The sequence below is a fragment of the Talpa occidentalis genome, unplaced genomic scaffold (assembly GCF_014898055.3).
Source record: "Talpa occidentalis isolate TD23 unplaced genomic scaffold, MPIMG_talOcc4v2.1, whole genome shotgun sequence".
In the NCBI taxonomy this organism is placed as follows: domain Eukaryota; kingdom Metazoa; phylum Chordata; class Mammalia; order Eulipotyphla; family Talpidae; genus Talpa; species Talpa occidentalis.
This window is the reverse complement of record NW_026555331.1, coordinates 116,609,424-116,621,760: the sequence shown is the minus strand read 5'-3', so window position 1 is coordinate 116,621,760 and position 12,337 is coordinate 116,609,424. Positions and strand designations below refer to the sequence as shown.

At 30.2% G+C, this 12,337-nt stretch overlaps 1 protein-coding gene across 2 annotated transcripts in view; it reads right to left on the bottom strand.

Annotated features, from left to right (window-relative positions):
• Positions 1–2,159: 2,159 nt before the first annotated feature.
• The window catches only part of HGF (hepatocyte growth factor), a 61,063-nt gene continuing 50,885 nt past the window's right edge, over positions 2,160–12,337 (bottom strand). For both annotated transcript variants that reach the window (XM_037510847.2, XM_037510856.2), the window contains 5 exons: positions 12,170–12,244; positions 10,774–10,920; positions 10,261–10,367; positions 10,007–10,152; positions 2,160–5,757 (listed from right to left, as the gene is read on the bottom strand). In XM_037510847.2, the coding sequence (XP_037366744.1) occupies positions 5,581–5,757; positions 10,007–10,152; positions 10,261–10,367; positions 10,774–10,920; positions 12,170–12,244 (652 nt within the window). In that variant the 3' untranslated portion in view covers positions 2,160–5,580. The remainder of the gene's footprint in view (positions 5,758–10,006; positions 10,153–10,260; positions 10,368–10,773; positions 10,921–12,169; positions 12,245–12,337) is intronic.

Here is a 12,337-nt window from a genome sequence, read left to right as displayed (position 1 = left end):
TGAATACTTTTTGTTAATTGAGTAATGATAATGTAAAACTTCACAATGCACAGCAGATGGCATCTTTGCATATTAGTAATGAGTAGACAATTATTGAGTCAGATTTATTTTTGCAATAACTGATATAACCCTTTCCCCTCAAAGTTATGCCATCGACCCTTCGTGGAAAGAAACTCAGGTGGAAAATGTTCACCAATATAATCTAAATTGTATAAGGTTTTATAAAATAAATACCTGTATCCATTAGCCAGCTAAAATGTAATTGTCTATTTAATTTTAGTAATCACATTTACAAACAAAAATCTTTTCCTAGCTGCATGGTCTAGTGCAAGAAATATGTTATACCAATTTAGAATAGACCAACTTGGGTCTCTCCGGTGGCGCAGCAGTTGAGCTCTGGGTTGCGAAGCTGCCCACAGCCTCTGCAGCGCCAGTTCGATCCCTGGCGGCCAGAGAGGGTCCCACAGGGCGTGCAGACCTCTCCTGCCACCCGCTGCTCCTCTCAGCAGTGTACTTCATCAGTTTGCCTGCTTTGCTCTCCCCTCTGGCTCTGGTGAATTTTCTCACCCTCTCGTGTTTCTGACTGTACCCAATGCTTGTATAAATAAATAAATAAATCTTGAAAAAAAATTTAAAAAAATAAAATAGACCAACTTACCCATTCAAATTTAAATAATGCAATTAAATATGAAACCCTAAGATTAACTTTCAGTTGCTTAATTTCTATAAAAATTCTAAATCTTTGAGAAGAGATGAGGGTCTAAATAGTTTGGAGTTAGTCAGATTAATAGGTTTTATTTTGTTTGGTTGTTTACTTTTTAAAGTATAAGCATATACATAAGTCATCTATGATGTCATACTTCTTTTGCATTTTATAAAGTAACTATGAAAGTACTAGAATTTTCTGTTTTATGTAGATATGAATAGCAAGTTCTTTATAACATTGTAAACTTTGTCCAAATTTCAAATATTGTTATACTGAAATTACATTTAAGTTTCAGCTTTCCTAAATAACACAGGGAATTGAGGTATTTGTAAATGTAAAGGATGAAAATATATAGGCTGTTAGAAGAAGACTTTTATCTGAATTTTATACAAAATGGTTATAACTTTGTGAAAGTGCTATAGAATACTTTTAGGATGGTATAGATTAAAGATGTTGCCTATGTAGGGAAAATAATGAGAAAGAATGGTGATAAAAATCCCTGACTTTAAACAGACAAAATGCAGACCAAGATGATTCCATTCAAGACATTGACAAATGGCGACTAATTAAGTCATTAAAGAATATAAGAAAAAATAAACTATTTTAAGAAATCATCAAAAAATATGGGAGTTCTAGAAAAGGGAGGAAAAATTCAAAGTTTAGGAAAAGATCAACAGCTTAGATATTTGAAATATTCTTTTTGACACCAGAGGTGGTAATTGCATATATTCTACTTGATAATAATCATAAAAAATTCATATATTTTTACCATGGGCTACAGGATTAGATATATTAGTCATCATTGAAATAAGTATAAATGCCAGAAAAATTAATGAAGCAAACATTTTGGGTAAGAGACAGTAAAATATAACTTGAAATCATAATTGATTTTACCAGGCTCTTTTTATTAGGTCAGTTGATTAGTTCTTCCAGTCCCTTTCAATTTGAATTAAATAAATCAATTTGATTCATATTCTGAATTTAACACATTTTGAAGATAAATTGCAAATTGATTAGTTGAACCATTTAAAATTACCTCTATACTAGAGAGTGATATGGTGAAAGAATTTAGGTTATCTATAGTGATAGTACTTTGCATATGTTAGCAAATTACATTATAGCACTATTCTAGCAAAATATGAACAAAGACTAAAAAATTAGCTAACACAGTAGAAGAAATAGAGGTGAATAGAGACTAATGATTTACTGAAGACCACTGACGTTGCCATGATAGAATAGAAATGATGATTTTTTTTTCTCTTCCTATAAACAGTTTGTATAACATTTCTTGCAACAAAGTATGTGCATTTTCTGTCAATAAGATCATTCTTGTTTCCTGCTTTAAGCTGTAGAGCACTTTGAAATATGCCCATGTACATAATTAAAATAAGAGAAGGGGAGCATTTTGATAAAATATTTTATTATTATTATTAATAATAATATAATCAGGCTATAAAAATAGCAATTTTATTAACTACAGAAACTTTATATACAAGTCATAACCACAGTGTTCCCTCTTTGGGTAAGCATCCAGCTACAACACTCAATAGGCAGCTTTTTAATTTCCTATTTACACACAAGACAAATAGTCATAATATCCACAGTATTCCATTTTCAGTTTCCTAAAGACAGAAACTTTCTGTGCAAATGGAAATGAACCTACTTAAAATTACACTGTCAAGATTTATACAGTCCAGGGAATTTTAACTTTGTTTTGATAAATTGTAAGATCAAAATTCCATTGACTATTGAAAGATAAACCTTTTTTGGGACATTATTGTGAAAAGTAATTTATTCACACAGACCCTTTGTCCCTTTATTCAAATTAATTTCATTTTCAAATGACTTTATAAGTATGAGATATGATTGGTTGGAATCATTATTTCTTGAATTAAATAAATCAATTTAAAAATTTTAGTATCTGAATTTATTAAAATTATTCACATGATCTCTGTATTGCAAAAATATTATTTTATAAAAAAATGTTTAGAAACAACTAGAAAATGCCTTACAGCAGTTTCTCACTTCTTGACAGTGTTCTTTTCAAAAGAATGTTGTGGCTATAACATTCACTTTGTACAGTACCATTGGTACCAACAAGAAATATTCACAGGAATAAGTGAAATACAATTTTGCTATCACATGCCATTATTGTTATTTTTCTTGCCTTCCAGTGTCTCACACTTCCCATAGTTTGAAACACTTAGTTAGCAAGCAGGAGCCTGTTAATACTAGAAATTGACTCAATATAATCCATTTTACTGAGGACCTGCCCACAGCAAGTTGGTAAAAGTTATTACATATTTTACAATAAAATTAAAGAAGTATACAAAAGAGTTATCATCCCTTCTGCACAGCAGAGGCATTAAGACAAATATTTTAATTTTACATTTCTATTCATTGTAGACATAAGAAATGTCCATAATTATAGCAACATACAACCATTGTTAGAACAGCCAAAACAAAAAATAGTACTGAAACTTCTAATTTAAAAGATCCTTTTACCCAGAACTCAAAATAAAATGGATTTTTGGATACATTGGATTTGTGAGATTTTGTAGTTTATTAAGAAAAGAATGCCCAGAAAAATAGTGTCTTGCAACAGAGAAAAATGGCTGACATGATTATACCCTGCCCTAATATAACATGAATCTTGTTCATTTTGCTTTTGTTGTTTATTTTACTGATCTTCTAGCACAAAAGAAACCTCCCAAAGAGAGAGATGCTTTGTTCACCATGCTTGATGACCTACTGGTAGTCTTGTTTTTACCCTTTAATAAACTGGAAAACACTGAGTTCAAAGTGTCTAAAAAGTTAGCTGCAGTAGTATCTTGGTAATCTCTCTCTCTCATTCCATGAACACTTAGAGGAAAAGACATGAATGAAATATTTTAAAATGTAAACTACTTAAAACTATAACAATTTTATAACTGTTTTACAAATATCATTAATAGGTAACTTTTTAAAAGTTTGCCAGCTTGGCAAGAAGAAACTGAAAATTACTTTATAATTTTTGAGCAATATGTCTTTGAAATTTCTGTTTTTATTTAAGTGCTATATTGTACAAAGAAAAGGGAAATGCAATCTGATAAGATGATGTAGACTGGCCAATTGTTGAATCTTTTTCTCACTCTTTCTTGATACCAGCATTTTTGGATTTGCTTCCCTATACTCTTTGGACTAAATTCTCAAGTAAATTTTAAAACCATTTTACTCAACATGTGCAATGTCCTGTTGGGTTTTTAGAGCATTGTTTGGATCTTTAGCCTTAAGAGAAATCATTTGAGAGAGTCATTTAATGAAGTGGATACTAGATTCAAGTCTTCAAATAATTAATTTTAAAAATCATTTGTATGGGAAATTTCTATGAAAATTCAGATGCTAACTTTTTACTCTGTTATTCCACTTCTTGACAAACACATGATACTCAGTAACAACAAATACAATAATAAATATGGTGATTTGGCTATTACACAGAATACAAAATTTGAATTAATATATACCATGACATTAGGGAAGATGCATGTAAAATGAAGTAAATGAAATGAAGACATCTTGAGATCTTATTCACCAGATTTAATTTCCTTTTAAAGAAAAACTGGAAACAGTTCAGACAAGCTAGTTCCTTTCCTTTAACTTTTTCCCTCTACTTTAGTAGTTTTATTATGTTAAAAGACTTCAGAATTGAGAAAAGTATTTTGATTTTTTTTCTTCACTATATACTTTAATGCATAATTTGGTGAAGGGCTATTTACAAATCTTTGGAGACATGGAAATGTTCCTATTCAACAAATTTTTAAATTTGAAGAGGATGAGCTAGAAGCCAATCACAGCAGCAAGTCTTAGAAATAACCTACTAAAATACATTTTCAAGAAAAGATACATTTAACTCCTTCAGTTAAACAGTGAACTAAGAGTTTAAACAGTATTTTTAAAAATATATATAAAGAATCTTGCATAAATAAGTGGCCCTAAATTTGTAGAAAAGGAATAATACTAACACATACATTACCCTTTTCACTTTAAGAATTAGATTCTGCACAAAAAATTAGGATGATAAGTCTATGTACACACCTAGACCAGGGGTTATTTAACTTGTGGGTTATGTCCATACATGCCTTAAATGCCAATCAGTGTAGGTTATCTGCAGATTATGTACAAAAATAAGCCAGTCACTTGTATCTTGCACCTTTCCTTAATATTACTCCTGGTTTTCAGAAATTTATATCTTTTCTTTAGGAAAAGCTATAGGTACACAACATTCAAAATATTAGGGGTTACATTAGATACTACACAATTTGAATACTAGTGCATGGACATGTGTACCCAGGCATGAATATATGGGTACATGCTTTTGTAAAAAGTATGTGTACCATTATTATAAGATACATGGTTAGGAGAAATGAATTAAATATAACATGATGCATGAAAGTTAATATAATTTAATATAGAGTAACAATTTAAGAACAAAGGTATAAATTGTTTTGTGAGGTTAAAATAATGTTTAACTTATGATTTATTCATTATTAAGAAATTAACCTTGGAAAGCAGCATAGAGAGATTAATTGATGTGTTCCATTAATTCTTTTATCATCCAGCAATTATACCTTTGCATTCTTTTAATCCATTCAAGTATCTTCAGGAGATATGTTACTACACTTGCATGTACCTTAATTCACTTCAACATTTATAAAATAACACTGACAAACAAAACAACAGAAAACACTCATAAATATTAATGAGCATCTTTAACAAACATGACACTGAAGTAGTTGTCTTAGGATGGTTTTAAGTGACATTTTAATTCCATGTTCTCTGAAATCTTCTTGTAAAAGAGAGTTGTACTGATGAAAGCTTCAGGCACATATCATCAGTTATGACTGTTGTACCTTATATGTTAATATAATTTTGTGTATCCATTTTGCATAATAAGCTACTCGGACAAAAATACCAGGACGATTTGGAATGGCACATCCACGACCAGGAACAATGACACCAAGAACCATTCTCATTTTATGTTGTTCACAAATAAGTGGGCCACCATAATCCCCCTAAAAAGAAGACATGCAACAATAGAAACAACACAATATTATTTTAGAAATAATAAAAGAATAATTTACCAACACTTCCTAAATATATTTGTATCTCAAAAGTAACTACATTTAAAAAATGAGAATTACTACAATAAAAATATGAAGACTTAAAGATGTACTATAACACTGGGTAGACTTCTATTGAATATTCAACTGAGATAAATACAAAAGTTCAAACAAAATGTTCTATCATGCATAGTAATTAAAAAATAACTTTTTCCAAAACACACACTGAAAGCATTTATATTGAATGAAGACTAATTAACATATAACCACAGGTAGCGATTTAATAAGGTTGATTTTATATTTACTTTTGTCTTCTTCCAAAATATGTCCAATATGGGAAATTTGGAAAGTGTAGAATAATGTAAATACAAAAGAAACCCACTTGTAATTACACAATTTTAATTATTAAACTACACTAATTTTCTCTTATTTCTAAAGATTTTTGTTTCATTCTCCCAACCCTGTCCTCCAGAATGATCTTAACAAGTTAGGCAAAAGCTTGCAAGTTGATAAAATTTTTCTATTTACTATTTGAAAATTGCTTTCCCAGGCATAAAGAAGTTAACATAACCCTATTTATATTTGGACTAACATAAGTAGTAAATATAACCCTATTTATATTTTATACTTGTTAGTGGAAGATAACCTATAATTTCATGTTATTTCTTATAGAATAACTATTAAATCATCATCTATAGACAGATGATATGTAGGTAAAAAATTAATGCATTAATAGGTTGACTTGTGAGTGTATTTTCAGATATACACATGTACATATATGTGTATATATATTTACAAATATTATCATATATAATCATTACAACTGTGCTATATCAATTTCATGTACCATGTAGCCTCCTAAGATTGAGATGATTGATTTTGGCATCCTCGTAAAGAAGAGTGCTTAGGACTATCTTAATTTTCCACTAACAGTGATATAATGAGAGAAAATTAAATTATTGCAAAATTTGGTTCTGTCATGCAGGTGGAAAAAAAGAGACTTATCAAATTCTGTGCTGGGGCAAAGGCAGATGAAGTAAAATGTCAAACAGTAAGGAAAAAATAGTTTATTCTAAGAGACCTCATATTAACTGTACTATAAGAATTAATCTTACTATTAAATTAATGAACCAGTGATTACTGATATGAACTCTTCATAGTAATTTACTTTGGGAAACTCTCCCTAAATATGGTACAACTGATATTATACAAACATCTCGGAGATTTGTTTTGCAAGAGGTAATATTTAAGTGGTTAAATTGTTGCATTTTAAAAATCAGTAATATAAAAAATCATTTTGGAGGATGAATGAATTCTTTAGAAGTCCTGTCAATAGGTATTAAAAATAATAAGCATGTGATAATGTAATATACTTCATTGTTAAAGTTAAGAAACTAAAGACATATACATGAAGAACTCTAGTTCTTCAGGCTATTCCGGTAGAGCAGTTGTCAAAGCATTTTTAGTAATGACGGTAGCAATGGGATAAGTGTGTAGTTTCCTAAATAGTCTCTAAGACTGAATGTAGCTCAAAGTCTTGACTCTTCAGTGATCCTGGGTAAACTTAATCACAGAAAGCTTTTTTTGATGACCTTTTCTTCTCAGGGTTAGTGATAATGACCCATTGGTTTTGCCCTCCTTTCCTTTTCATGGTGGCTCTATTGATAATTCCAGAGTTTTCTGAAGAGGTTCTGAGATGAACACACTGGCCTGCAGTATCCCTTGCAGTGGTGTCGGGAAACTAACATGAGAGCTGGTCCAGAGTCTGTCTTACAGTCGTAAGGAGGAAACCAATGTAGAGGCTTCTTACCACTTGATTACAAGTTGCCATGACTTTTTCTTGCTTTTCTTCATCTCCTTAGATCTTCTTTCTGCTGTTTTTCATTATCTCTCTCATTTATTCGTCTTTGCTTCTTAGTTTCTTCCTTGTCTTCCTTTATTCTTTCATTCACTCTTTTTTTCTCAGAGAAAACATCTTCAGGATAAGGGAGTTAATCTGATATGCACATCCAATGTAATGCCAGCTACTTCTACCTATTCCATCTTGAGTTTTGTTTCAACCATTTTGGAGCGACTTAGATATTTATGTGACTCCCATTTGTCTTAGATTGCACAGTACAATTTAGATCTTCTGGTAAATATAAGGTATAAGGAACACCGACCAAGTGTTAATTGGTTAAATTTTAACAGTTAAGCAATTTTTGTACAATTTTCAAAGAAATCTTTTATAATCCACTTTTCTTCAGTAGAATGATATGAAATGTCCCCATTTTCATTTCTAAATTTAGTATGTAGTCTACTCTTTTTTTCTGTCTTCTTAGTCTGTCTGATTAAATGTTTGTCAGGATCACTGTTGGTTTCAATGAACCAACTTTTGATTTCATTAATTTTCTTTATTGTTTTTTCTAGTCTTTATCACCTATTATTTTCTAACCTTTATTATCTTCTTCCTTACTTGATTTTACTTAGTAATTGCTTTTCTATTTCCTTAAGTTGTAGATTAGGTTGTAGATTTGGTCTTTTTTTCTTTTGAGATCTCTGAGATCTTTCTTGTTTGTTAATTTAAGCTTTTATAGCTATAAATTTACCACATAGCACAATTTTTTGCAGGCTTCCCATAAGTTTTGGTAAGTTGTGTTTTCATTTTTATTCATCTGTCAGTATTTTCTAATTTCATTTGTAATGTCCTCATCGATCCATTGGCTAAGAAAATGTTGTTTAATTTCAATTAAATTGTAAATAGTTGTATTTCTGTAATTGACTTCTAACTTCCATTGTGGTAAGAAAAGTTACTATAAAAGTTACTATATTTTATATATTGACAGTTAAATTGTTTTCTAATATATGACCTATCCTCAAAAATGTCCCATACACACTTGAGTAAATTTTCTGTGGTGAATTTTCTGAATGTCTTGTATGGTGAGGTGTTTTAGTGTGTTACTTAAGATCTCTGTTCTTTTAGTCTATCCATTATTGAAAATAGGGTATTAGAATCTGTATTAGTGTAAAGCTATCTATCTTCTCAAGCCTGTCAATTTTTGCATCATGCATGTGCTGATTATGTGCATACATGCTTATAATTTGTTAGTCTTCTTGCTTTAAAAGCATAAAAAAAAAAACCTTGTCCTTACAGGACTTTTACTGAAATAAATAAATAAATAAATAAACTTTTCCCCTAGTACATTTTAACTTGTTAAATAAACACAGCACACTGATTTACTGGATAAACACCAAATTTGAAAATAGTTACAAACACATAATCTAGTTCTAAAACTCTAACTTAATAAACATTTTCTTTAATGTAAACCAATGTTACCTCATTAAAAAAAACTCAAAGAAACATTATATATATAAAATATAACATTATATATATATTAAATATAATATATATATATATATATATATATATATATATATATAACACATGCACTTCAAAACATATTTATGCTCCCTACTTAGGGCAGTTTCCTACATGTCAAAGGATATTTCAGTATTATTGAAATCATTCTATGCTGTGCTATACATAATATAATACACAGTATACACAGCTTTCATTCTTGCAAAGCATGTATCTTACATTCAAAGTACATCTAAAATAATAGTTTAACAGCTTGTCTATGTAAAATAGGGATAGGAACACTGCCAAGTTGAAAGAACAGTTGACTAACAAATGAAAATATCCAAACTATTGAAGCCACAAACTTTAACCTTTTGATTTTTTAAACCAGAATTTGTTTAAAAATACACACACACACATGCACACACAGGCTTAACCAAAAACACATTTGAATGTTTAAACCCAGGCATGTATGTTTTAATAATATTACTAATAGAGTCCATTTGGGAAGATAAGTTAAGAAAACATTACAAAAATGCAGGATAATATATCAAACTGCATATTATAAATTGCTACTTTGAATAGCTTTCCATTAGCATTCTGGTTGTATTTGTTAATTAATGAATTTATTTTGGGGGCAGAAACAAGTGTCATCATAATTTGCTGCTAATGAAAGATAGGGTTGTCCTACTGTTTAGTAGAAAAAATATATAAGGCTAATAATATATGGTTATCTTTCCTAATTCCATTTTCTTAGAATAGGTTGGTATACATGGTTTTTGGTTTGTGAGAAATAGAATAAAAACAAACAAGAGAAACTATGATGTCCAACACATATTCATTATTTTAAGACTCCCTTTTTACCTCACATGGTCCTGATACAATATTTTCAGCCCCAGCACATATTTCAGATTCAGTCAGAGTCACTTTCCCTTGATGATACTGGCTGCATTTTTCATTCCCCATTATATAGAGATGTGCTACTCGTAATAGACCATCAAAGTTGATCACTAAAATGGTGCAAAATAGTTACAGTTAATGAGCACAGGGCGAGGTGAGAAAATAAGTCACAAATACAGAATTGTTTTTATAAAATATGTTATTTAAAAATAGCTTACATCCAGTGTAGCCCCAGCCATATACACTGCAAGTGGTTTTTTCAGGAATTGTGCATCCATAATTTGGTAAATCAATTGTATTAACAAAATCATCAAGGACAGCAGGCCTGAAAAGAGAAAATATAATTTTATTGATAGATTCAACACAAAATTAACTCATTAATTGAAAGTTAATGTTTAATTATTATAGTTCTAGTCTTGTATCTTAAAGAAAAAGATGAAATGTCTAATATATACTGAAGAAATTTTGAGTAGTCAAAATATGATTATATGCTAACATTTATGAATAAAGGACCATTGATTTTTATAACATTATTGTATCTGTTAAATTTATCAAATAATGCTCACTAAGCTTTGGTTTTAAAATACTGATGATACAGCTTCATTTTTGAAAATGGATACATACATACATGACATGTGACATATATTTTAATAAATGTGTATGAGAAAGAAGGTAATTCTTCAACAGTTCTAGTCTAGGTTAAAAATTCAAAACTTTCTTAAGGAACTAACTTAGCAAGCTTCAGTAAAACCAGATCTGATCCTTCCGGTCCATATACCAGCTGGGAAATATTTAGAACTTGTTTGCGTTTCTCATCTCCTCTTCCATGGACATCATGAATTCCAAGCCAAGCTTCATAATCTTTTAAATCTTTGTTTCTAGGTAAAAATTTAAATGCAAAATATAATTTTAGATTGTGTAATATTATTCTTATACATGTTATTTTAGCTTATAAGCGTGGATATGTAACCTAAATTTAAATTTTAGTTTAAAGTATTACGAAGACTTTAGTGGAAAACTGTGGGTGCCTTATATATATATATATATTATATACATATAATATATATATATTCTCATATATATGAGAGATGTTGTAAACCAGTGTTATGTCAATTACAAATGTATAATAAAGAGTAATACATTTGGGGCCTCCCTGGTGGCGCAAGGGGTTAAGACGCAACCTATGAAGCTATCCACCACCACTGCAGCATGAGTTCGATCCCTGGCCAGGGAGCTACCCACATGGCGCAGGAGACCTCTCCTGACTCACCTGCTGCTACCCTCAGCACTGTATTTCAGCCGATCTGCCTGTTCTTTTCCCCACTCTGTCTGGCGAATCTCTCACCCCCCCACACCTCTTGCTTGTACCCCAGTTCTTGTATCCATAAATAAATAAATCTTAAAAAAAGAGTAATACATTTGTTATGAGATATTCTCAATATTACAAGAATATATAAGTAGGAAGAGCCCTTCAACTGCTGAAATTCTAAATGGCTATTTTTAAAAAATTGATTATGCTCCTTAAAGAGTAAGTCATTTGTGAAAAATTCTCAGGTAAAGCACATGACATGAATTATGATTTTTATGGCAAATTTTTCTTTCTATTTCATCTGTGCATTTTTGGTTTATTAATGGGGTTGAAAATTTATCCTAATAAAATCAAAAGTACCTTGGTGAGAATCAGGAATTATGCTTACAAACACTGCCTCTTAATATTTTTCTTAGGTTAATTGTCATTGAAAATTATTCCTAGGATGAATTTGAATCTGACTTCACATAAGAAAGGAGAAACGAAGATTGAGAAAAGTTTGTTGATAAGAAAGTAATTTTTATCTAAAAATAGAACATATAGTTGGATGTTGAGGTAAAAATTATTTACATAATTCTAACAAAAAATTCTCCCCAAATGAGAATAATGCTAGTTGTGAAAAGAGCATACAGAACCCAGTAAGTGAATAGCAACTAAAATAATGTAAGTCATAAACCAAATCTAAGAATAATAGTAATTTTTCATCCCATGCTGGTGTACCTCTATTAAATGGATACACATTCTAAGCCTAAAGCTTAGTGGAAGCCATATATATTTTTTAATGATCAAAACAAATATTGGTTTCAGAAACACTTTACCGAGAAGGGAAACATTGTCTTGCAGTAAGAATCCAACTTTCTTTTATCAACGATCCTCCACAGATATGTTTATTTCTATGAGAAAGAGGAAAGAGAAACAAGTAACATCTGTGCACAAAGGGTGCCTGCCAATTAATGAAAATCTATGGCTGCATTTGTTAAAAATAA